The sequence below is a fragment of the Salvelinus alpinus genome, chromosome 32, assembly GCF_045679555.1.
Source record: "Salvelinus alpinus chromosome 32, SLU_Salpinus.1, whole genome shotgun sequence".
Lineage (NCBI taxonomy): Eukaryota > Metazoa > Chordata > Actinopteri > Salmoniformes > Salmonidae > Salvelinus > Salvelinus alpinus.
This window is the reverse complement of record NC_092117.1, coordinates 11,743,085-11,770,631: the sequence shown is the minus strand read 5'-3', so window position 1 is coordinate 11,770,631 and position 27,547 is coordinate 11,743,085. Positions and strand designations below refer to the sequence as shown.

At 42.1% G+C, this 27,547-nt stretch overlaps 1 protein-coding gene across 3 annotated transcripts; it reads left to right on the top strand.

Moving 5' to 3' along the window:
• Nucleotides 1-1,118: 1,118 nt before the first annotated feature.
• Nucleotides 1,119-26,966, top strand: LOC139562612 (zinc finger protein 318-like). Of its 3 annotated transcripts, XR_011672417.1 has the most exons (12): nt 1,119-1,596; nt 12,642-13,736; nt 13,854-15,072; nt 17,050-17,132; nt 17,235-17,334; nt 17,439-17,758; nt 19,613-19,807; nt 20,617-20,716; nt 22,462-22,580; nt 23,704-26,530; nt 26,644-26,680; nt 26,767-26,966. XR_011672417.1 is itself a non-coding variant. In XM_071380429.1 (10 exons), exons 1-10 carry the CDS (start codon nt 1,318-1,320, stop codon nt 26,236-26,238), a joined length of 6,045 nt encoding a protein of 2,014 aa, XP_071236530.1. In that variant the 5' UTR covers nt 1,119-1,317; the 3' UTR covers nt 26,239-26,966. The 3 variants fall into 3 exon arrangements, 1 of the variants encoding a protein (XP_071236530.1); XR_011672416.1 differs by having other exon boundaries at nt 23,704-26,680; XM_071380429.1 differs by having other exon boundaries at nt 23,704-26,966.
• The last annotated feature ends 581 nt before the right edge of the window (nt 26,967-27,547 follow it).

The window sequence follows — 27,547 nt, the reverse complement described above, 5'->3', positions numbered from 1 at the left end:
GAAGAAGTCACTGTTCCAAAACCGCCATAAAAAAGCCAGGCTACGGTTTTCAACTGCACATGGGGACAAAGATTGTACTTTTTTGAGAAATGTCCTCTAGTCTGATGAAACAAAAATAGAACTGTTTGGCCATAATGACCATCGTTATGTTTGGAGGGAAAAGGGGGATGCTTGCAAGCCGAAGAACACCATCCCAACTGTGAAGCATGGGGGTAGCAGCATCATGTTGTGGGGGTGCACTTCACAAAATAGATGGCATCATGAGGCAGGAAAATTATGTGGATATATTGAAGCAACATCTCAAGACATCAGTCAGGAAGTTAAAGCTTGGTCGCAAATGGGTCTTCCAAATGGACAATGACCCCAAGCATACTTCCAAAGTTGTGGCAAAATGGCTTAAGGACAACAAAGTCAAGGTATTGGAATGGCCATCACAAAGCCCTGACCTCAATCCTATAGAAAATGTGTGGACAGAACTGAAAAAGTGTGTGCGAGCAAGGATGCCTACAAACCTGACTCGGTTACACCAGGAGGAATGGGCCAAAATTCACCCAACTTATTGTGGGAAACTTGTGGAAGGCTACCCAAAACGTTTGACCCAAGTTAAACAATTTGAAGGCAATGCTACCAAATACTAATTGAGTGTATGCAAACTTCTGACTCACTGAGAATGTGATGAAAGAAATAAAAGCTGAAATAAATCATTCTATCTACTATTATGCTGACATTTCACATTCTTAAAATAAAGTGGTGATCCTAACTGACCTAAAACAAGGAATTTTTACTCGGATTTACATGTCAGGAATTGTGAAAAACGGAGTTTAAATGTATTTGGCTAAGGCATATGTAAACTTCCGACTTCAACTGTGTGTGTATGTATATATATATTTCGGGAATGGGGAGGACGGTCTGTTATTTTACGGACTATGGTCGGAATTAGCATGGCTCTTTTATTTTTTTAGTAGTATGGGATTGGGTAGGACTCGGACGATTTAGGTTTTTGTTGTATTTTGTTTAAAATAACCGTGATCGACCACACACTCCATCCCAGTAGGTGGCGGCATGCACCGTTCACGTTTGTTGGCGGATCGCTAAAATATGAAAGAAGAAAACAAGGTTTTTCGGTTCAATCAGGCCGGAAATCGTAACACAGTGAGCCCTGTGTTCGTCAAACAAACTGAAATAGCTACATGGTAGTTAGAATGTTATCACTAGCTGCAGACATACAGTAAGTAATATAAAACGGCAATGTGTATTAAATCTATTCGGTAGTAAGTGGCTGTAATTGATAGGAAAAGTCCAATTTAACAGTTAAATATGTATCGTGGACGGCCTCCACCTCGAGGAGGGTATCCGCCGCCGTACGAGGGCCGTGGCCCACCGCCCCGTGGTCTTACGCCTGGTAGGCCGTATCCTCGGCCTCCGTTTAGAGAAGAACGAGGAAGGCCCAGACCGCCGTTTGAGGGTTACCATGACGGGCCACCTCCAGACCCATACAGACGTTCTCCACCGCGCAGGAGGTATACTTCAGCTGGTTCAGGGAGTCGCAGAGGACCAGGTGGTGAATACTGGGGCAGCGGCCCTCCCCAAAGAGAAGTAAGTGCAATCATTATTTGCACGTTACTGCTACCTGACCAGCTTACCACTAGTTAATTACATTGGTAAACGCAGCTATACATTTTTTGCGTTACTAGGCTAGTTAGCATAACCATTTGATCACTGTTTATTGTTTGCTGAATCAGTAACGTTATCTGGTGTGTATTCATTACGTCTCGCAACGGAAACCGTTTAAGAACCAATCGGAAGGTAACTGTGGAGTCGACCTTAATTTGTCCAATAGAAACTCATTTGTCTCAAAACATTTTCCCGTTTGGAGTAAACGGTTTCTGTTTGAAATAAATCAAGCAACAGACGAAACGTTTTGCAACTGAATCGACATAAGGAATATACTCCTGTGCAGGGGAGGAGACAATGAGTATGACAAGTCTCCTCTATCCCAGTTTTTCCATTAGACAGTTCTGCAAGTCAAAGTACGTTTGTTACTCCCCAAATATGGAGTTTCTCTGAGCAACTTTCATCTTTTACTGCCATCATGCCTGGTATGTACTTCCAAAAAATGTCAAAATTTTAAATTTACAAGCACCCCAAAAAAGTATTGTTTTTGACCAAATCTCTTCAGAAAGATTTACTCTAAAAACATTGTCTACTTAATCTATTTAAATACAGGGGTGGAAGTAAGGAGGTCTGGTACAGTGTCCAGGCAAAATCAATAGTGGGGGTACGCCATACCTGTAAAACCTTAGCCTATCCCAATAATGAAAACAATTGCTCATTCATCCCCCCCTTCTCTCCCCTGTAACTATTCCCCAGGTCGTTGCTGTAAATGAGAAGGTGTTCTCAGTCAACTTACCTGGTTAAATAAAATACATAAAAACAAATGTCAAGAAAACTGTAGGCTATTACTCCATTATTTATAATTACCGTAAGTGTCAGAGGCAGGAAAAATTTGCAAATGGAAACTGGTGGACAGCCTACGCTCCAAAATGCAATGTGGTTCGACAAGAACACAACATTTTTGCCAAGGCAGAGATGAATGACGGACACGAGACGCGCACAGACAGCAGTGGAGGCATTCATTCTGGCCTAATGACCATCACCAAATGTCATTACATTTTTGGTGTTTTGTGTAACAGATGTCTCTTTCCAATCACCACTGTTTGGAGGTTGGAAATATGTTGCGAGTGGATGAACATGCCCTCTTGAAGTGATTGTTTGACAATCAAATGAAAACATCATGACTGGTTGGGTTTATGCCACAATAAATGGTAATGCATTTTAAAACTCATGTCGTGTATGACTAGGCCCACAGATGCTATTGAATTAATAGGTATTCTAAATATAATTCTCTGATTTAGGCCCCATGGCCGGCCTGCCCATTATGCAGGATCAGGTAGCTGCCTAGAGCGTCAGTTTGACGAGGGTGGCATTGTCTGTGCCCAGTGCGCCTCTCCAGGGTGCTGTTGGAGAGACGCAGCGCTGGGGCACTCCACAAACACTGCATCACGTTCATTTAAACATCAGTTATGTAGCCTACGGTAGAAAGAGTAGTAGGCTATGTGGTTTTTCTGTATCCAATAGACTGGAGACTAAATGTATTAGAATGTCATGAGATAATAATAACAAGTGTCTTAACGTATTAATGAGGAGGGAGAGTGCAGGAGAAAGTCAACCAAAAAGGCATGCGGGTGGATGTCAGCTTTGGAGCGGCTGCAGCATAATCAGAGGTGGACAGCAAATGGTGCTAAAAGTAATTCATTTCAACAATTGTTTTTTATTTTAATTTGACTTCACTAACAACATGAGAGCTTTGTTGTAGCCTATTTCTTCCTATGAAATAAGAGGTAGGCCTACCTGTTTGGCAGATGCAGTTATGCTATCCATAGATTTACCAGTATAACCAAACTGCCAATACTGTTACCATGCACTCCGTAAATACATCCGTGTCTGAGAAGGGCTTGGCTTGGTGTTTGGTTAAAACCATGGGTCAAATTGAGTGAGGGTATGCCATACCTAGGGTTGCAAAGGGTTGGAAACTTTCCGGTATATTTCTGGAAATTTTCCGTGGGAAGTTAAGCCCTGGAATTTGGGGAATTTTGCTTAAATTCATCAAAAAAGTTAGCTTATAACAGTAAACCTTTTTTGTGGTATACACACAAGGCAATTCTAGGTTTTGTGGCATATTTTGGTTTAACTATCCCCAATTCAATAGAATTGCAACTCTACATGCACAGTGCATCAATCCATCACATATACAGTGCACTCTTCCATCACATGTACAGCTGATTCTCAAAATCTTGCACACTAATGAGATGCTATTGAGCCCACACTACTACACTGTCTGAGCCAAGGGACTACATGCTTTCTGGTAAGTTTTGATTACAATTCTGGGTGGGGTGAAATATATTTTATGCCATTATTTTTTGTTAACTAGTAAATAGTAGCCTACAACAAAGTGTGTTTAAATAATTTCTAACTTGTTAACAATTTCTGCTAGTTAGTTTTTGCTACCATGTGGGTTTTTAGCTTGCTTGAGCCTGCTAACTGAGTGTTAATTCCCCTGTTTCCATACGTGTTTCATTTTAAAACATTTATCTTACAAAGGAGTTGTTTAATCTAACTGCTGAACTATTTATCTGTACATGGAATTGTATTTGGGTTGCTTTTACTCATTTGTTTCTAATCTTTACAGGAAAATGCCACGGGCACTATCTGATGTGTGGAGACATTTCACTGCAGCTAATGTAGAAGGAAAAGCTGTGGACATTTGCAAATACTGTGCCAAATCATATTTGAAGAATGCAACAAAGCTGCAGAATGATCTGACCAAGTGTATAAAGTTCCCTCAGCCCTCACAACAAGCAACCTCTGACAAAAGTCCCTCTACTTCTATTCGAGGTGAAAATAATGAATCAGACACCTTATTGATAGCAACAGCTCATTGTCCTCCTGGAATCAGAAGTTTGTTTGACTCAATGGAGGAACGTAGTCAGAGAAATGCTGATTAATGTCTTGCTCGAGCTGTGTATGCAACTGGTTCACCTCATGCTCACAGGCAATGTTTATTGGAAGAGATTTCTGAACGTTCTTTGCCCAGCATACACCCGTTCAACCAGACATGCTTTATCTACTCATTTGCTGGATGCAGAGTTCAAGTGAATGTCAAGCAAATCATAGAGAAAGCAGACTGTATTGCAATGGATAAGATACCTAACCATTTCCTTGGCTATGTGAAGGGTCATATAGCAGGGTCATATAGCAGCAATCTACCTCACCATGCAAAGTGAGAAGAAGAAGAGCACCACATTGAAGCTGCCCAGCAACACCCGTTGGGGTGGTGTTGTCATCATGTTTGACAGTCTCCTGGAGGGGAAGGAGTATCTCCAAGAAATGGCCATATCACAGTCTGCCGATATGGACAGCCCCATCAAGAGGATCCTCCTGGATGATGTATTTTGGGAGAGAGTGGTAAGCAGCCTGAAACTCCTGAAACCTATAGCAGTAGCCATTGCACGGATTTAGGGAGACAATGCCATCCTGTCTGATGTTCAGTCTCTGCTTGCAGATGTAAGAGAAGAAATCCATACTGCCCTGCCCACTTCACTGTTGCTCCAAGCAGAGGAAACTTCAGTTCTGAAATACATCAAAAAGCGTGAAGACTTCTGCCTGAAGCCCATACATGCCGCAGCGTACATGTTGGACCCCAGGTATGCTGGCAAGAGCATCCTGTCAGGTGCAGAGATCAACAAGGCCTATGGTGTCATCACTACTGTGTCTCGCCACCTTGGCCTAGATGAGGACACGGTTCTTGGCAGTCTGGCGAAGTACACTTCCAAGCAAGGGCTTTGGGATGGAGATGCAATTTGGCAGTCGTGCCAACATATCTCATCTGCCACCTGTTGGAAGTGGACTTTGTGGATCTGAGGCTCTTTCCCCTGTTGCCTCATCATCCTCCAAATCCCACCAACATCAGCTGTGTCAGAGCTCAACTGGTCCTTGTTTGGGAACACACACACCAAAGCACGCAACAGGCTGACCAATACAAGGGTGGAAAAATTGGTGGCTATCCTAGCAAATTTGAGGCTTTTTAAGCCTGACAACGAGCCATCCTCAACAGGGTTTGAGAGTGACAGTGAAGATGAGTCCTCAGAGCCTGGTGTTAAAGAGGAGGTCCAGGGAGAAGACATGGAAGCCTGAGAGGAAGACAACCAAAGCTTTAGTTTCTAGACTATCATTTTACAGATGTATATTGAAAACATTTTTGGGAGATGGATCATTCAATATTCCCTTTTGTTGTTCAGTGAAATCATTCCATCTGAAGAGTCAACTTATTTAATTAAAATTCAATTCGTAACTAAATATTTGTTTTCAATTAAAAGGAATTAATCATAAGTAGACATAATTGTAAATGATAAGGTAACAGGTTTATGTTTCTGTCTCCATATGATATGGTTAATATATCCAATGCAAAAAGCATATACTTTTAAATGGTATTAATATTAATTTGCATATTCCTGTTAATTCCCACGGAAAGTTTCCACCTCTGAAAATTCCCCAAAATGGGGTACGTGTGTGTCAGAGCTGTGTGTAAGTAGACCTATGCAAACAATTTGGAATTTTCAACACATTAATGTTTCTTATAAAAAGAAGTTGCGCAGTTAGGCTCTCCTCAACTCTTAGCCAAGAGAGACTGGCACGCATAGTATTTATATCAGCTCTCTTAATTACAATGAAGAGCAAGACGTGCCGCTCTGTTCTTGGCCAGCTGCAGCTTAACTAGGCCTTTCGTTGCAACACATGACCACACGACTGAATAATCACAATAAGACAAAACTAGAGCCTGCAGGACTTGCTTTTTGGAGTGTGGTGTCCAAAAAGCAGAGCATCTGTTTATTACGTACAGAACTCTCCCCATCTTTACATCCATTGAATCTACATGTTTTGACAATGACAATCTATGGTAAAGTCAAGTAATTTAGTCTACTCAAGTTGTTCAGCCACACCATTCATTACCAGATTCAGCTGAGGTCTAGAACTTAGAGAATGATTTGTACCAAATACAAAGCTTTTAGTTTTAGAGATGTTCTGGACCAGTTTATTACTTGCCACCCATTCCAAGACAGACTGCAACTCTTTAAGCATTTCAAAGGACTTCATTACAGACAGAAATACTCCTCAGTTTCATCAACTGTCTGGGTGGCTGGTCTCTGACGATCCCCCAGATTAAGAAGCTGGATGTGGAGGTCTTGCTGGTGTGGTTACACATGGTCTGCGCTTGTGAGGCCGATTTGGACATACTGACAAATTCTTTAAAATAAGGATGCACGATATATCTGTGAACATATCAGAATCATCCGATACCGATATTAGCATTTTTAGCTAATATCGTCCAATTCTGATATGTTCACAGATATATTGTGCATGTCTAGTTTAATGCCCCGATGTGCAAAACCGATGTCAAAGCTGACGTGCATACCTATATAACGTAGGTACATGACTTAATGACGCCACGTTAAATTTTGCACTATACACGCAACACAGCATTCCTAAACTAGCTCACAATGTCGGCTGTGTGGATCAACAGTCAACAAGTCGAGCAGTCATTTGAAAGCGTAACAACATTTCAGCGAGACAACTCAAAGGTGAAATCTATTAAAGCCAAGATAATGGAATTCATTGCCCTTGACAATCAACCGTTCTCTGTCGTGGGTGTTGGCTTTCGCCGACTGGTCGAGCACCGGTCCACACTACCAAGTGCGCTATTTTTCAGATGTTGCCCTACCGGAGTTACAGTAATAGAGTCACTGCTATTAGCTTCACGACATGCATACTATGGAATGCCGTTTGGGTCTTTGAGTGTCAAAAAAGATACAGTAGCACTGTCAAAGCTGTGCAAAAAAGCAAAAACCGGCCACGAACGATGTGTTTACAATACCGCGTTGGTAATAAAGCATAATTTGTTCGACTGCAAATTCTGGCGTAGCTAGCTTTAGCTTGATACCTAGGTAGCACCAATACAAGCAGCCTGAAAATAATGACCAGTAGAACCTGCAGTCATTTTCATTATTCTTAGCAATGATTTAGGAATCCTTGTGAGTAAGTATTAGCTAGGTTGCCACTTGTTCGCCTATTGAAATTGAGCTTCAGTTCATGAAAATAAATAGCTAGTCAGCAACTTAACCCTGTTGCCCAAAGCTAATGTTATAAGCAGCCAGGTAGCTTCATCTGGCTAGTGAGGCTCGACCACACCGGGTTATGTGTCGTGAAGCTAGCCACAATAAGTAAAAGGCACAATAGTGGAATTTGCAGTTTGCCTTCAAAATAAAAGTATGTTATAGACAGTAATGCAAATTAATAAAAATAGTATTATGCCATACTTTTATTTTGTAGGCTAACCGCAAAGTCCACTATTGTGGCAAATCCTTATTGTGGCTAGCTACACATAGATGTGTCCGACCACCATTAATCAAATAAGAACTGTCTCATAAATTAGGGTTATTTTAGATGATGACACCTAGCTATATACAGTTGAAGTCGGAAGTTTACATACAGTTAGGTTGGAGTCATTAAAACTCGTTTTTCAACCACTCCACAAATTTCTAGTTAAACTATAGTTTTGGCAAGTTGGTTAGGACATCTACTTTGTGCATGACACAAGTAATTTTTCCAACAATTGTGTCACGTTCGTCGTAATGTTGAAGAGAGGAGGACCAAGGCGCAGCGTGAAGTGAATACATTCTTCTATTTATTTAAGAAGAAACACTAACCAAACTAATACAAAACAACAAAACGAACGTGACGGTATATATAACAGTGCAGACACAGGCAACTAACACATAGACAATCACCCACAACCCACAATGACAAAACAGGCTACCTAAATATGGTTCCCAATCAGAGACAACGACTAACACCTGCCTCTGATTGAGAACCATATCAAACACAGAAACAGACAAACTAGACATACAACATCGAATGCCCACTCAGATCACGCCCTGACCAAACAAAACATATAAACATACAAAGCAAACTATGGTCAGGGCGTGAAAAATTGTTTACAGACTTATAATTCACTGTCACAATTTCAGTGGGTCAGAAGTTTACATACACTAAGTTGACTGTGCCTTTAAACAGCTTGGAAAATTCCCAAAAATGATGTCATGGCGTTAGAAGCTTTTGATAGGCTAATTGACATCATTTGAGTCAATTCGAGGTGTACCTGTGGATGTATTTCTAGGCCTACCTTCAAACGCAGTGCCTCTTTGCTTGACATCATGGGAAAATCAAAAGAAATCAGCCAAGACCTCAGAAAATAAATTGTAGACCTCAACAAGTCTGGTTCATCCTTGGGAGCAATTTCCAAACGCCTGAAGGTACCACATTCATCTGTATAAACAATAGTACGCAAGTATAAACACCATGGGACCACGCAGCCGTCATACCGCTCAGGAAGGAGACGCGTTCTGTCTCCTAGAGATGAACGTACTTTGGTGCGAAAAGTGCAAATCAATCCCAGAACAACAGCAAAGGACCTTGTGAAGATGGAGGAAACGGGTACAAAAGTATCTATATCCACAGTAAAACGTGTCCTATATCGACATAACCTGAAAGGCCGCTCAGCAAGGAAGAAGCCACTGCTCAAAAACAGCCAGACTACAGTTTGCAACTGCACATGGGGACAAAGATTGTACTTTTTGGAGGAATGTCCTCTGGTCTGATGAAACAAAAATAGAACTGTTTGGCCATAATTACCATTGTTATGTTTTTAGGAAAAAGGGGGATGTTTGCAAGCTGAAGAACACCATCCCAACCGTGAAGCACGGGGGTGGCAGCATCATGTTGTGGGGGTGCTTTGCTGCAGAAGTGACTGGTGCACTTCACAAAATAGATGGCATCATGAGGGAGGAAAATTATGTGGATATATTGAAGCAACATCTCAAGACATCAGTCAGGAAGTTAAAGCTTGGTCACAAATTGGTCTTCCAAATGGACAATGACCCCAAGCATACTTCCAAAGTTGTGGCAAAATGGCTTAAGGACAACAAAGTCAAGGTATTGGAGTGGCCATCACAAAGCCCTGATCTCAATCCTATAGAAAATTTGTGGGCAGAACTGAAAAAGTGTGTGTGAGCAAGGAGGCCTACAAACCTGACTCAGTTCCACCAGCTCTGTCAGGAGGAATGGGCTAAAATTCACCCAACTTATTGTGGGAAGCTTGTGGGAGGCTACCCGAAACGTTTGACCCAAGTTAAACAATTTAAAGGCAATGCTACCAAATACTAATTGAGTGTATGTAAACTTCTGACCCACTGGGAATGTGATGAAAGAAATAAAAGCTGAAATAAATCTTTCTCTCTATTATTCTGACATTTCACATTTAAAAAAAAATAAAAAAAATAGAGGTGATCCTAACTGACCTTACACTGAATTTTTACTAGGAGATAATTTCAGGAGTTGTGAAAAACTGAGTTTAAATATATTTGGCTAAGGTGTATGTAAACTTCCGACTTCAACTGTAGTTAACTAGCTAGCTAACTATAGCTATTGAAACAGATGTAGTGATATTTGACGTGTTTTTTTGACATGCAAAGACCCAAACGGCGTTCCATAGAAATCCTGGTTGAAAATGAAACGATTGAACAAATGAACAACGAAACAGCACAGCAAGTAAGTGAAATAAATAGGTTTTGATTATGTTTTATTGGTAATGGGAACATAAATAAATGCCAACACCAACTTTTTGGTGTGTGTGTAACCTTCAACTAGGCAAGCCAGTTAACCTCTCTTGGGTACGTGAGACGTTAGCGTCCCACCTCTTCAACAGCCAGTGAAACTGCTGGGCGCCAAATACAGAAATACTCATTATAAAAATTCAGAAAACAAAACATATTTTACATAGGTTTAAAGATTAACTTCTTGTGAATCCAACCACGGTGTCAGATTTTTAAAATGCTTTACGGCGAAAGCATACCTTACGATTATTTGAGAACATAGCCCACTAGGCAAATCATTACAAACAGTAACCAGCCAAGTAGAACAGTTACACAAGTCAGAAATAGAGATAAAATTAATCCCTTACCTTTGATGATCTTCATATGGTTGCACTCAGCAGACATTCATTTACTCAATAAATGTTCCTTTTGTTCGATAAAGTCTCTTTATATCCAAAAACCTCTGTTTTGTTCGCATTTTCTTCAGTAATCCACAGGCTCAAACGCAGTCAAAACAGGAAGACAAAAAAATCCATATTGTATCTAAAGTTCATAGAAACATGTCAAACGATGTTTATATTCAATCCTCAGGTTGTTTTTAGCCTAAATAATCGATAATATTTCAACCGGACAATAACGTCGTCAATTTAAAAGGTAAACAAGAAAGGCACTCTCTCGGTCTCGCGCATGAAAAAGCTCTGTGACACTTTAGGGTCCACTCATTCAGACTGCTCTTACTTCCTCATTTTTCAGAATACAAGCCTGAAACAATTTCTAAAGATTGTTGACATCTAGTGGAAGGCATAGAAACTGCAATTTGAGTCCTAAGTCAATGGATACTGTAATGGCATTGAATAGAAAACTACAAAACCAAAAGAAAACAGCTTCCTGAATGGATTTTTCTCAGGTTTTCGCCTGCCAAATCAGTTCTGTTATACTCAGACACTTTTAACAGTTTTGGAAACTTTTGAGTGTTTTCTATCCAAATCTACCAGTTATATGCATATCATATCTTCTGGGCCTGAGAAGCAGGCAGTTTAATTTGGGCATGCATTTCATCCAAAATTCCGAATGCTGCCCCCTACCCTAGAGAAGTTTTAAGAACAAATTCTTATTTACAATGACAGTCCAGATGACGCCGGGCCAATTGTGAGCCGCACTATGGGACTCCCAATCACGGCCAGATGTGATACAGCCCAGATTTGAACCAGGGACTGTATTAACTATTTAACTGTACTAGAATGCTTAAAAGGCCGCTAAAATTGTAAATATCGGTGTCGTTTTCTTTGGCAAGGGAAATGTCAGATATCGGTATCGGCCAAAAATGTCATATCGGTGCATCACTACTCTAAAGTGACGTTAGAGGCGGCTTATGGTAGAGAAATTAACATAAAATTATCTGGCAACAGCTCTGGTGGACATTCCTGTAGCCAGCATGCCAATTGCACGGCCCCTCAACTTGAGACATCTGTGGCATTGTGTTGTCACAACTGCACATTTTATTGTCCTTTTAATGTTCCCAGCACAATGTGTAATGATTGTGCCGTTTAATCAGCTTCTTGCTATGCCATACCTGTTAGGTGTATGGAATATCATAGCAAAGGAGAAATGCTTGCTAACAGGGATAAGCAAATTTGTGCGCAACATTTGAGAAATTAGCTTTTTGTGCATATGGAACATTTCTAGGATCTTTTATTTCAGCTCATGAAACATGGGACCAACACTTTATATGTTGCGTTTATATTTTTGTTCAGTATAAAGCCAAAGTGGTGTGGCGCAGCCAACTGATTGAAAAGTGCTGTGGCAAATGCTGCCTCGCCACACGTTTCCCGGCAGGCCCTGGTTGTAGGTAATGAAATAAATTACTTTTCGGGATACTGTACCAACCTGTGCGTAGCAGTAATGAGTGATTTTATTGGTGCCGAAGAGGTGGATTTGGCACGTGATAAAAAACAATATATAGATTATTTCCAGACATTTTTTTTGGTTGCTTGTAAATGTTTAACTATTTTTTGGGAAGTACGTATCGGTTGCTCACAAACTCCATATTTGGTGAGCAACGAATGTATTTTGACAATGTTTGCAGAGCTGTCTAAGGGGGAAATGAATGGTATCTACCTGGGCTAGAGAGAAGACTTGACATTCATTGTCTCCTCCTACCCTGATACTGGTTAAATTGTTAGCTAGCTAACATTACCTACATGTGCAATTTTATTTATTTCTTTACATTGGAACTGGAAGTTAGTCCCGTCCCTTGCACTGGCTCATATTGCCTTTTTTACTGGAGCAATGCATCAATTGCACAAAATGCTGTCTTATCATTTCAAAATCCCAGTGTTATAAAACTGATTACATATCTATTTCTGTCATTAGAGATCTCCATCTCCCCGTGGTGGCATCCCCACTGACCACAGTCTAGTAATCACTGTGGGCAATGAGTTGACTGGACCACCTGGGGTAGGGCTACCCTCAAGAGACTACCCTCCTTACCTGCCAAAGAGGTCCAGTTATGACGGCCCTGATGACCGTGGCCCCAGGAGGCAGAGTCCCTGCAGCGGGAGAAGCCGTCCTCGTAGCCGCAGCCCGGGCTTCGGGGGACGGAGCAAGAGCCGTCCTCGTAGCCGCAGCCCGGGCTTTGGGGGACGGAGCAAGAGCCGTCCTCGTAGCCGCAGCCCGGGCTTTGGGGGACGGAGCAAGAGCCGTCCTCGTAGCCGCAGCCCGGGTTTCGGGGGACGGAGCAAGAGCCGTCCTCGTAGCCGCAGCCCGGGAATCGGGGGACGGAGCAAGAGCCGTCCTCGTAGCCGCAGCCCGGGAATCGGGGGACGGAGCAAGAGCCGTCCTCGTAGCCGCAGCCCGGGAATCGGGGGACGGAGCAAGAGCCGTCCTCGTAGCCGCAGCCCGGGAATCGGGGGACGGAGTAAGAGCCGTCCTCGAAGTCGCAGCCCTGCAATGGGGGGACGGAGCAAAAGCCGCGCTCGAAGCCGCAGTCCTGAAATGGGGGGACGTAGCAAAAGCCGTGTCAGAAGTCGCAGCCCTGAAATGAAGGGACGAAGCAAAAGCCGGGCCCGAAGCCGCAGTCCTGAAATGGGGGGACGAAGCAAAAGCCGGGCCCGAAGCAAAAGCCCTGAAATGGGGGGACGGAGCAAGAGTCGTGGAAGGAGCAAGAGCCGTCCGCCAAGCAGGTCCCGAAGCAGGAGTGGGAGTCATGGCCAGAGCTATGGACGGGCCCGCAATATGAGCAGAGCAAAGACTGCTGGTCAACGCAGGAGCCGCAGTGTCAGTACTAGCAGCACCAGCAGTAGCAGGAGCAGCAGGGGAGGTGATAATAACTTAAAGAAGACGAGTGGGTTCAAGGAGCTGGAGTTGGCCCGTCGCCGCAAAGAGATGGAAGACATGCTGAATATTCCTACAAAGTCCATCCTGAAGAGGCGCATGGACTCTGAGACTGACTCCCCGTCATATGTGCAGGTAGTGGACATGTCATTTTATTACTATGTTAAATTAATTATGTTGCATATAGCATATGAATTATTATTCATGATAAATTTGGTCATCATAGATTATTCTTTTGTTTTTGTTTTGCAGAACAGTGATTCTCCAAGAGTTGACCCTGCTGGTGAGGCTGAGGCAGAGCGTCTTCTCTCGGCTATGAAAGGCATGGACCCTATCATGTTGGCCACAATGCTGGGGGAGCTGAGGGATGACCCACACATGTCCCAGGGTAGGCTGGAACACAGTGGGATTGCAGGGATCCTTGACCTGTTGGGAGGTGCACCCGCACCGCAGGAGGAGAAAAGGAAGAGGGTACCAGACATTGACGATGAGGAGAAGTTCCTTTATGGAGATGAAGATGATGTAGAGCGGGGCAGGGCTTCAGCAGAAGCTCCCCGTCAGCACAGTCTGTCAGAGCTCTATGGTGATATTATGAGTGAGCCGGCACGCTATGGCACCTCACCGCACCTAGAGAGCCATCCTGGTATTGTAGATCCGAGAAGCTCTCGTCAGCAACAGATGGACATGAGGTATCGGCATCAAAGCAGGTGCTCTGCCATCCCTGACCATAATATCAAGGTTGAAGAGCCTAATGACTACCCACCAGGAACAGGGCCACTGGAAGGGAAGGAGAAGCAAGACGTGGAGGAGTACGAGAAGATCCAGGACCTCCTCAAAACCATCGGGCTGGACCTGGGGGTGACAGAGATCAGCAAGATGGCTGCCAGGACTCAGGAGCGTCTGCATGGAAAGAGGCCCCCTCCGAAAACCCCCTCACGTCGACCTGGCAAGAGGCGGGATTGCCGTGACTCTTCAGGAAGCTCAGACAGGAGCAGGGGCAGGCGTAGGAGCTGCAGTGGGAGCAGCTCTAGCAGTCGTAGCGACAACCACAGCCCGAGCCGTAGTAGCAGCCGTGATAACAGCAGGAACCGGAAGAAGTCACCCCCATCTGACAGGCACAGCACCCATGGGAAGACTCGAGGCGGCAGAGAGGTGAGGACTGAGGACAGTAGCTGGGGGCAGAAGGCTTCACAAGCCCCTGAAACTACTCCAGTGCCACCCACCCACCCATCTCTCTCCATGCCTGCCTACGCCCAGGCGCATGGTCTGGTACCACCCAACTATCCACCTCCTGGCTATGGGCAGTATGGGAACTGGCCTTACATGCCCCAACAGTGGCCCATGTACCCACCTCCATCTATGGGCATGCCACCTCAATCTCCTATTGAAGATTTTCCGAACGCTCCGCCTTTTGACAGACCATACCTTAAAGTTATCCAGCCAGAGTTGCACCAGGGGGGTGATAGAAAGGGTGAGAAGAAACTAATGGCATTGAATAAGTGGATGTTTTAATGACTTGTTCATTCCCCATCAATATATACTGTACCAGTCAAAGGTTTGGACATGCCTACTCATTCCAGGGTTTCTCTTAATTTTTACTATTATTCTACATTGTAGAATAATAGTGAAGACATCAAAACTATGAATTAACACATATGGAATCATGTAGTAACCAAGAAAGTGTTAAACAAATTAAAATATATTTTAGATTTTTAGATTCTTCAAAGTAGCCACCCTTTGCCTTGATGACAGCTTTGCGCTCTTGGCATTCTCTCAACCAGCTTCACCTGGAATGCTTTTCCAACAGTCTTGAAGGAGTAGCCACCCTTTGACTTTAACCTTTATTTAACTAGGCAAGTCAGTTCAGAACATTGCTGTCATTGTTATTTACAATGACAGCCTTCACTGGCCAAACCTGGACGACGCTGGGCCAATTGTGCGCCACCCTATGGGACTCCCAATCATGGCCGGTTGTGATACAGCCTGGATTCGAACCAGGGTGTCTGTAGTGAAGCATCTAGCACTGAGATGCAGTGCCTTTGACCGCTGCGCCACTTGATGATTGCCAAGAGTGTGTAATGGTTTCTCTCAACCACTTTCATGAGGAATGCTTATCCAACAGTCTTGAAGGAGTTCCGACATATGCTGAGCACTTGTTGGCTGCTTTTCCTTCACTCTGCGGTCCAACGCATCCCAAACCATCTCAATTGGGTTGAGGTCGGGTGATTGTGGAGGCCAGGTCATATGATGCAGCACTCCATCACTCTCCTTGGTCAAATAGTCCTTACACAGCCTGGAGGTGTGTTGGGTCATTGTCCAGTTGAAAAACAAATGATACTCCCACTAACCCAGATGGGATGGCGTATTGCTGCAGAATGCTATGGTAGCCATGCTGGTTGTGTGCCTTGAATTCTAAATAAATCACAGACAGTGTCACCAGCAAGCATCCCCACACCATCACACCACCTCCTCTATGCTTCACGGTGGGAACCACACTTGCGGAGCGTGATCATCCGTTGACCTACTCTGCATCTCACAAAGACACGGCGGTTGGAACCAAAAATCTCAAATTTGGACTCATCAGACCAAAGGATAGATTTCCACCGGTCTAATGTCCATTGCTTGTGTTTCTTGGCCCAAGCAAGTCTCTTCTTACTATTGTTGTCTTTTTAGTAGTGGTTTCTTTGCAGCAATTTGACCATGAAGGCCTGATTCACGCAGTCTCCTCTGAACAGTTGATGTTGATGTGTCTGTTACTTGAAATCTGAAGCATTTATTTGGGCTGCAATTTCTGAGGCTGGTTACTCTAATGAACTTATCCACTGCAGCAGAGGTAACTCTGGGTCTTCCTTTCCTCTGGCGGTCATGAGAGCCAGTTTCGTCATAGCTCTTGATGATTTTTGCGACTGCTTTCAAAGTTCTTGGAATTTTCCGGTTTGACTGACCTTCGTGTCTTGAAGTAATGATGGACTGTTGTTTCTCTTTGCTTATTTGAGCTGTTCTTGCCATATGGACTTGGGTTTTTTACCAAATAGAGCTATCTTCTGTATAACACCCCTACCTTGTCACAATACAACTGATTGGCTCAAACGCATTAAGAAGGAAAGAAATTTCACAAATTAACTTTTAACAAGGCACACCTGTTAATTGAACTGGATTCCAGGTGACTACCTCAGGAAGCTGGTCGAGAGATTGCCAAGAGTGTGCAAAAAAAATATATATTTGGAATTGTTTAACACTTTCTTGGTTACTACATGATTCCATATGTGTTATTTCATTGTTTTGATGTCTTCACTATTATTCTACATTGTAGAAAATAGTAAAAATTAAGAAAATCCCTGGAATGAGTAGGTATGTCCAAACCTTTGACTGGTACAGTATGTATTTTGTAATCAATGAAACTGCAGCACATAACTCCTGTCTAATTTTGTACATTCTTCCTGTATAGCATCATCCAATATGGCCCCTCTAGATAATGGCAAGGACAGGAGGGTTTTAGAGGAGCGAAATAATGAAAGCCAAAAACAAAAGGTGGAGTATTCAGCTATCCAATTCAAATGCCATTTGACACTGTTTTGGCTGGTTTTGTTTTCTTTCCATACACTCGTTCTCTAATGATTCTCCATTCTGTAGGTTCTTGAAGAACGGGAAAAACTGAGACGAGACAGAGAGATCCGCATGAAAAAGAAAGATTATCTCATGAAGGAACTAGAGAGATTGCGGAAACAGCAAGGTACTTCAATCATCTCATTCCTTTCCTATATTTCTTTGTATTTTAATTCATAAATGTTCATTAGGTTTTTGTACAGTTGGATAAAAAATACATTGTCTTGGTAGGGGAGCTTCTGCGCAAAAAGCGGCGTGAAAAGGATGGCCACAAGGACCCGTTACTGTCTGAGATCAGTCGGCTGCAGGAAGAGGTCATGACTCAGATTGCTGAGCTCCGCAAAGAGCACGAGGTAGCAGAGAAGAAAAGATCCGAGCTTGACAAGGTGGCTCTCATTCTCGGTCTACAACCAAATGACAAGCCCCGGCGAGAGGGTAGGGGTTCTGCGGACCTTGAGCAGTCAACACACCCACCACCTCCAGAGAAAGAGAAGAAAAAGGAGCGTGCTCACATCCGAGAGAAATCACCTGTGGCCCATGCCTCTGCTAAGGTAGAATTCCGTTAGCTGCTCCAGGCACAAGCCAGAGAGCTGAAGTACTGGTAGAACCTTAAAACCTTCATTGCTGCAGAAACATAATTATTTTGCTGAAATTGACATGCAGCCTTCGCTTTATTATAGAATATCAGTCTAAATGACTTGTTGAATAACTATTCAAAAGGGCCGGTTTGGATTTAAATGTCTACTTGCCCTTGTCTGATCTATTAAATACCAGTAAGCACTATTTACTTTGAATACCTGGCATTTAGCCTTCTGCTTATACATCAGATATGGGGTTAATCGATGTTGGTGCAACTACTCAGTCTAACCTGGACAAACCGTGTGCTCTGTCATATGTTGGTGTTGCTCAAGAGGCAGAGTTGGATCACTCCTCGATTTAAAAGTTCCCTCTTTGTATGCCAATGTCTGACCCAACTGATCTCATAACTGGTCTGCAAATACATGCATGTTTACAAATGAATGTGTTTTATACCTGCAACCTAGGTGGAACCTGTTCACTTTCATATGGCCAACAGTTGTGATTTAAGCTTAAGCTCTTCCTATATTTTACAATATTTTTTGGAGCTCACTGTATTTGTTGTTTATGAAAGACCACAACCATATCAAACTTTTTCTCTGAAATTGTTTCTGGAGATGCCAAACTCAGTAAGATGTTTGCGTTAGAAGCTTGGATTTAGGGTATTTACATTCATAAATTGAAAGGCGGCCATCTTTTTCCCTAGTTTGTAATTTAACTGTCATTTATTCGAAAGCATTTTTCACAATCAACATGTAGCTAGAAGATCAGAGATTAGTTGGGATGAATAATATGCATACAGAGAGGGATCCTAATTATGTGGCCTGTTTTAATCATTTTCATTGGCTCTAATTCTTTCAAATTTGTGTTTTAAAAAAGAGTGTTAATAAGGGTGGTCACTCATCTCTAATTTCTCGTTCAAAAAACGTAATAAGGTATTCAATTTCAATAATTTAAGTTATTAAATATGGAAACCGTGTATCGTTTGAAGACAAGAATACACCAAAATGTAACATTTTCATCTTCACAGTAGAGCGGAGTGGTATCTTAAAAGTCAAATGGATTTTAATGGCGAGGGTGCATACACTTGTAGGAATTCAAATATGACGTCATGGTTTTACCACTAACTCCATGGAGTTTTTAAACTACGGCGCGTAACATGGTTCAGTGCCCCAATAAATCAGCACAATATACTTTTTCCGATTTTTCAAATTGCCTGCGTCTTGGCGTTTAACTTGGATCATGTATACTGGGCTTATGACGATACAAAGAAGAGTAACGGAGAGCAACGTACAATACGGCAAACTTGGTAAACAAGGCATTTGTTGTAAGTGTGTGGGTGCCACAATCTTTATGACCTCTGCTATTGGAAACTCGACTCTGAATTTTAGCTGTTTGGTTGAGATGAGTAAATCTCTTTAAATATCATACTTGATGTTTTTCCACTCTACACTCATGGTCTGTGAACAGCACTCATTGAGTCCATTTCTCTCGACTGCTTTGCTCTGCTCACAAATTAGTACTTAATGTGATTGTTGACCATTAATTGGTGGAGATTAGCGTACAAGGATACGACGATATGAGTCCTATATTAGCCTTAAACAGGATTCTCTGATAACTCACGAGTAACTCCCTCAAGGCTGGAACACAGATCGCCTATGTTGCCAAGGTAAGAGATTTTGAAAACTTCAATGTTTGGGGATCATCGTAAAATTCTCTTTATCGAACATCTGTTTTAATTTTTAACACTCAATGTATTTTTTTTTGTCTGCTTCCTCTAGGCTTATTTAGATCTTTTGCTGACTTGTGTAACTTCTGTTCTTCATTAGGCAGCATCGTCGTCCTCAAGAGCCTCTCCTGAAAAAACGAAGAAGAAAGCCCCCGCCAGTACCCAGCCTCCTGAGACTCCAGCAGACCAGTTTGAATACTATGACGCTGGGAACCACTGGTGCAAAAGCTGCAATGTCACCTGTGGTTCCATGTTCGATTTTTTCACGCACTTGCACAGCAAATCGCACCGAAAGGTTTGTGTACTATTTGTAGAATGTCCCAATAAGACTCCAGCTTCAGCAGTTCCGTGCTCAGGAGTTCTGCTGTGGAACCAGTCACATATCATACAGACTACAGAGAACAACCAAACTATCTTTGCTAAGCCACTCAGTAAACAAACGCTGTGAGCTAGCTACAGTGTTGCTGAATGTAGTCTTATTAATATATTTTGCAAGTGGTTAGGAAGCCATGCTGTACTTGCGCTTCAGCCATGCTGGTAACTGCAAGATAAACAATAAGATTGCATGGCCAGAACTACTGCTTTATAATACAGTATTAGCTAGCATTGTGTGACTGGTTTGGTGATGGTATGATAGATAGCTAGTTGAGTTTACATTTTAACTTTATATTTAAATTGCTTTCTGATAAACACTCAGATGGACTCATCTCTTTACAGGCCTTGTTACCTATGAAGTCAGCTAGCTAGCTAGTTAGTTAGCTACCTTGAAAAGGAATGCAGCAGACTCCTGAATATTTACATTTACATTTAAGTCATTTTATAATAATGCCAGAATATGATGCTGAAAGCCTATTGGCTGTTCTCGGCAAGGATCTCTTGAGAACAGAGCTGAGGGACTGATCGGCTGCAGCTGTACCCTTCTTGGATATTCGATCATACTCAGTGAATTGAAGAGCTTTTGTTTACTATCATGAGTGCTGTCTCCTGTTCCCGTTTTTTGTCCCTCATCACTGGTCTGATTTCCTTTTACCTTTTCATTTGAACTGTTCAGTCCCTTGTATTTTTACAGCAGATTGGTTATGCTTTTTTTTTGCCACTTTGCAGACTCAGGATCCTTACAATCGACCGTGGGCTTCAAGTTCCTCCAACAATGTGAAGAATAAGATTCACTCTTCAGGAAAGAAAATGACTAAACCTGCTAAAGGTACAAACTTCAATCTTTTATATTTTCCCTTTTTCTAAATATTTATTATGTACTGTTAAATGTTGTTAGCAATCTTTTACTGCCACAGTTTGCAGACACTGAATTCAAAATATGCATAAGAAATAAGCATTGATTTCTATATGCAATGTAAAGGGGATCATATTTTGGGCAACCTTTAGTCAAGTACCAATGTCTACAGTGGGTATCATAAGTATTCACCTCCTTGGATTTCTTTACATTTTGTACTACACAATGGAATTAAAATGGATTTGTAAACATTTTGTGAACGATCTTCAAAAAATAACATTTGTCTGTCCAAATAATTATATATTTTAAATTTATGAAAAGTTAAACTAATATTCCTTGATTAGATAAGTATTCGCCTTGAGTCAATACATGTTAGAAACACCTTTAGCAGGGATTACAGCTGTGATTCTTCTTGGGTACGTCTTTATTAAAAGCTTTGCAAACCTGGATTGTGCATTATTTGCCCATTTTATTATTTTCAAAATTCTTCAAGCTCTGTCAAGGTGTTGGGGATCATGGCTGTACCGCAATTTAAGTCTTGCCATACATTTTAAAGAATATTTAAGTCAACTAACTTGGCCTCTCAGGAACATTCACTGTCCTCTTAGTAAGTGACTCCAGTGTAGATTTGGCCTTTTGTTGTAGGTTATTGTCCTGTTGAAAGGTGATTCCTCCCCCAGTGTCTGGTGTAAAGCAGCCTGAAGCAGGTTTTCCTCTAGGATTTTGCCTGTGCTTAGCATCATCCCATTTATTTTTATCTGGAAAAACTCCCCAGTCTTTGCTGATGTCAAGCATACCATGATGCAGCCACCACCATGCTTGAAAATAACCAGGCAGTTACTCAGTGACGTGTTGGATTTAGCCAAAACATAACGTTTTGCATTTAGGCCAAAAAGTGTATTCCTTTGCTATGTTTTCTTGCACTAACTATATAGTGCCTTGTTGCATACATGATGCATGTTTTGGAATACTTTTATTCTGTATATTTATATTGTTCTTTTCACTCTGTCATTTAGGTCATTATTGTGGAGTGACTACAATATTGTTGATCCGTCCTCCGTTTTCTCCCATCACAGCCATTGAACTCTCTGTAGCTGTTTTAAAATCACCAGTGGTTTCTTGGTGACATCCCTGAGCAGTTTCCTTCCTGTCCTGCAGCCCAATTCAGGATGATGACTGTCTTTGTTGTGTCTGGGTGGTTTAGTACATCATCCACAGTATAATTATTAAAGAGATATTCAATGTCTGATTTGTTATTATTACCCATCTACCAATCACTGCCCTTTATGAGGGTTTCGAAAAGCTCCCTGGTATTTGTAGTTAAATCTGTGCTTGAAATTAAATTCTTGACTGAGGGAACTTAGATGTAGTATTTTTGTTATTTTTATTCATTTGTAAATATTTGTAGAATTTTCTTTCCACTTTGACATTGAGTATTTTGTCTAGATCAATTACAAAAATAATCGCAATTAAATCTGTTTCATTCCCACTTTGTAATGTCATTTATTTTGAAAAATTCCATGGGGGTTGAGTACTTATGATATACAAATGTTGATGTTATGTGTATATGTATATGTATGCTTACGGAACAGACCTAAATGTAATAATCTACTTTTACAATAGGTTTTCTTCCATGGAGAGCATAGTAAAGGTAAAAATCTGTGATTGTTCCCTGTGGCCATTAGGTGTTTTTAAAAACGTCTCTTTTTTTCTCATAGGATCTGAGTTTTTGGTGCCAGTGAGGGGATATTATTGCCAGCTGTGCGAGGAGTTTTGCGGGGATGCAATTTGCGCTGAAGATCATGCTACAAGTCAAACTCACAATGAGAAATACAAGGTAGGCCATTTCTAGTTGGGAGTAGGGCATTATTTCACCATGAGGTACATTCCATCTGAAATTCAGCACTCTGGTTTGGACTCCTGGAGCGTTTGGGAGAATTCTACAAAATGTTTTGTAGAATCCTTGAAAGTAACTGTTTCAGGGTGCGATTTGCAAGACTCACATTTAACATGATGTTAGCAAGCTAGCTTGTTTACAACGGGTAAAAAGTTCCTCGCAACTTGTGCTGCTGCGTCACATTACCTGGTACTCTGGTCCTGAATCTTGGACCTGCTACTCAGGTACAGGATTCATTTCAGCCAAGCCATTTCAGGACCAAGGTTCATTTGCGTTTCAAACATGCTTTATAGCGCAGATCAGGGTACCAAACGCTCCAGGATCCTGATCAAACGTGACCTAAGGCTTTGTTTGGGAAATGCTTTTGTCATGCAATGTCCTCAAGTTACGTCTTGAACAGTAGATGTCGACTGATTTTATGATTTTAAAGCCGATACCGATTTATTGGAGGACCAAAAAAAGCTGATACCGATTAATCGGCCAATTTCATTTAAAAAAAAGTTTTATATATGTATTTGTAATAATGACAATTACAACAATACTGAATTAACACTTTTTTTAAAATATAATGCATAAAAGAAATTTAGTCTCAAATTAACATTTTCAATTTGGTTTAAATAATGCAGAAACACAATGTCGGAGAAGAAAGTAAAAGTGCAATATGTGCCATGTAAAAAAGCTAACATTTAAGTTCCTTGCTCAGAACATGAGAACATATGAAAGCTTCAAGTCATCCCAAAGTCTCCAGATTGTGTTATTCAATGACTTGGTTTGAAGTTATAAGAGAATTTGGACATGACATTTAAAACATGCTAATATTGGGTACATTGGCTCACAATAGTTTTTGGTTAGAAAATGTTAATGTTAGTGTTTGGTGTCAATGGCTAGGTAAACAAACTCAAATTGTATATTGCACTCTCTTTTGTCCATAAACCACTTACAAGGTAAGGAAACAAACATGTTTTTGTAATTTGGGTGGACTGTTCCCTTGAAGTCAAATTTTGGGACAGTTTGTTTACATTTCACTCTAATGACTTGAATATTTCTTTGGTCCTTCTGCCAGAAACGAATGTACGAGTATCCGCTCTACGAACAGAGAAGGAACCTGGATCGTCAGGCTGGACTCACGTTGGAAGTTAGTGACAAAAAGCACTCTGAGCTTAAACGTAAACACGAAGAGGAAGAGTCCAAAAAGAGCAAAGAGAAGGAGGAAGGGAAACCTAAACGCAGCAAAAAGGACAAGGAAAAAGAGGAGGAGAAGTCCAAACACAAAAGGGAGGATGAGGTGGAGAGAGTCAAGTACAGCAAAATTGAGGAAGAAGAGAGGTATTTGTACCGCAAGAGAGAAGAGGAGGAGCGGTACAAACATGGTAAGGAGGGAGGAGAGAGGCCCAAGTACAGTAAGAAGGAGGAGGACGAGAGATACAAGCATGGCAATGAGGAGGAGCGGTTCAAAAATCGCAGGGAAGAGGAGGAGTGGTTCAAAAATCGCAGGGAAGAGGAAGAGCGGCTCACAAACCGTAGAGAGGATGAAGACAAGCCTAGGTTTAGCAGGGTAGAGGAGAGACCCAAGTTTAGTTGGAGGGATAATGAGCATGAGGAAGAGGAAGACCAGTCCAGATATGGGAAGTGGAAAGAGCCCAATCCCAAATGTAGCAAGAAAGAGGAGGAGAGGTATAGATCAGAGAGGGAGGAAGGGAAACCTAAGAATGAAAAGGAGGAAAGACAATCAAGGAAAGAGAAGGGTGGGTGTCAAAGGGAGGAGAAGTCAGGATCTAGAAAGCAGTCTGAGCCTGAGAAAGCCAGTGACCCTCCCAAAGTGTTCTGTGGTCCTAATCCAGCATTGAGAGCAAAGCTGCGCAAGAAAAGTGAGGAAACTGCCAAAGTGGAGCCAAAGGCTCCATCTGCCTTCGGTAAGTTCAGCTGGAAAAAAAAACTAGAGAATGAGCTTGCGAAGGAGGCTGAGAGAGTGGCTGTTGAGTTCCTGAAGGAAGATGAGGAGGAGATTGAAGAGGATGACGACCCAGATGCATTTTCAAAGTCTTTGGCCGCAGCCAAGAGCATTGCTATCAAACTGTCAGGGAAGACGGTCATCTCCCCAACTAGCGCATGGGTACCCTTCAACTCTGGGAAAATACGCCCAAACCTCCCTGCTCCTTCCACGGTCCTGAGAAAGCCCTCTGGACTTGGGCCCTGGGTGTATGCTAAACCGGCCCCTCTCAACACCTTTCTCTCTATCAGACCACCCGGTGACAGTGGCGTGACCCCTCTGCCTGTCGTACAGAACCAGCCTAAAAATGACCCAGTACTGGCAGCAGACATAATTTCCAAGGCTTTCTGTGGTGAAGAAGTGGATTTGAAGAAGTCAGCAGATGGCACTGGGAAGCCAGGTCCCACATCTACACCAGACGAAAAGAAAGCTTCCACAGCAGAGTCTTTTAGTCAAGCCTCCACATCCACTCCTTCAGCAGTGATGCCCGAGTTCAAGACTCCCCTGCCTCCCCTGACCATGATGACCATGATGTTTGATGTATCTGCACCAGGAGTCCCTGAGAGTGAGCAGAATGTCCCTGTGATGGTCACACCCCCTCCTTTCATGCAGAGACCCCCAAGTGAGGTGATGAACAAATCAGAAAAACCGAAGTCTAATCTAGCTGCCGCAAAAGCCCAAGATTTATTTGACATATTCTATAGCAGCATTACCACAGCCAGTACCACATCCATCACCAGCACAGCCACTAAAGCAGTTGTAGAGTCCAAAGGTGAAACAAATGGCTCAAAGAACAGCGAAGCCTTGGCGACTACGGCCTCACAAATGAAGCAAACCCAACCCGAGCTCCCAGCTCTTGACAACGGTAACACCATTGAAACTGAAACTCAGGAGTCAGAGACTGAGAGTGGGTTTGACCCACAGGCCACTAAAGCAGTCGTAGAGTCCAAAGCGGCACTGAATTACTCAAAGAACGGTGAAGCCTTGGAGGCTACGGCCCCACAAACAGAGCAAACCCAACCGGAGTTCCCAGCTCTTGACAACAGTAACACAGTTGAAACCGACACTCAGGAATCAATAAAGATGGAGAGTGGGTTTGACCCGCAGGCCACTAAAGCAGTGGCAGAGTCCAAAGCTACACCGAATGACTCAAATAACAGCGTAGCCTCGGAAGCTACGGCCCCACAAACAGAGCAAACCCAACCTGAGCTCCCAGCTCTTGACAACCGTAACACCGTTGAAACCGACACTCAGGAGTCAATGGACAGTGAGAGTGGGTTTGACCCGCAGGCCACTAAAGCAGTCGTAGAGTCCAAAGCTGCCCTGGATGACTCAAATAACAGCGACGCCTTGGAGGCTACGGCCCCACAAACAGAGCAAACCCAACCCGAGTTCACAGCTCTTGACAACAGTAACACCATTGAAACCAACACTCAGGAGTCAATGGAGACTGAGAGTGGGTCTGACCCGCATCCCAAGGAAGAGACTCCTGAGGATGCCCCCGTACAACTAGATAACCCATCAGATTCTCTGGGTATCTCAACAGAGACCCTGGATCTCCCAACAGAAGTGCTGGGCTTAGACCTCTTTGATTTTAATCTTGAGTAACAGACTCCACTAGACAGCAGGCCGTTGGGAATCTGTGTTTTTAAGTAGTTGATGGGATTAGACGGGAACAAGTAGTAACCCACACAAATACTGCTGATTTGGAAACTAAGCCCTGTTAACTTGATGACCCTAGCAGGCAGCTCGAATTTGAATGGAGTGAAACTTCCACTAAAAGACTTGACTTTCATATTAAGTGATGAATCTTCAGAACTTTAGAAGCTTGTTCTGCAAGCCTTTTGTCTTGAGAATTTTACTTCTTCGTTCAGCAAAACCTTTCTTTACTTCTTAAAAGGTAATGTACTGTACCATGCTTATTGATTACTATGGTTTTTGGTATATCCACCTTCAGACTCTTCAGAAATGTGTTATTTTCTCTTTAAATGATTGAAAGGTATTTTAATACAGGAACAAGAACTCACGTTTAAGAAGAAAACAGAATTTGGTAAGGTAGTGCAGCATGGACCAAAAGATATCTGAACATGGCTTTCTTTGACAATTACACCATGTAATATCTGTCACTCTTTACAGCACCCTCCAGAAAAGAAGATGTGGATATAGATACTCATGAACATAACCTTGGAATTGTTGTTCTTTTTTTTCTTTTTTTACTGACTTTACTATGCTCAATGTTATTCTGTGTTAGTTAGTGAAAATAAAAAAAATTAAAAATGGTTGTCCTTTACCTGTTGTTGCTAAAGTAGAGTTCAAATAAATTTCAGTGACCACAACATTTTCTCTGTTATTTCTCAGACCTTGTAATCAGACATTGGAAACATAAAACATCATTATGGTATGCCCAGGGTTGGGTAGGTTACTTCCTAAATGTAATCCGTTAGTTACTAGTTACATGTCCCAAATTGTAATCAGTAATGTAACTTCTGGGTTACCCCAACTCTGTAATGTAATCTGATTACATTCTGTTACTTTTAGATTACTTTCCCCTTAAGAGGCATTAGAAGAAGACAAAATGTATGTTACCAATTGAATGACATCTATTGAAGCATCAATCAATGTTAAAGTTTACATAGTTGGCCATATATGGATGTAAAAAAAAATCTTTATGGGTTGGTTATGTAGGCTTCTTCTAACCCATCGCTTTCTACTACATATAATACATCTTAACACTAAAAGCCAAAGTCTGTCAGAATTTCTGTCATTCCAATAAATGTTATACCCCTTGATCTTAAAGAATAGGACTTGTAAATATGGATGTATAGATTAGCCAAATTGTTTTACCTGAGCATAGCCACAAAACTAAGGACTTATTAGCCAGCCATACTCTGTTTATGATTTTGTTGTCATGGAGGAC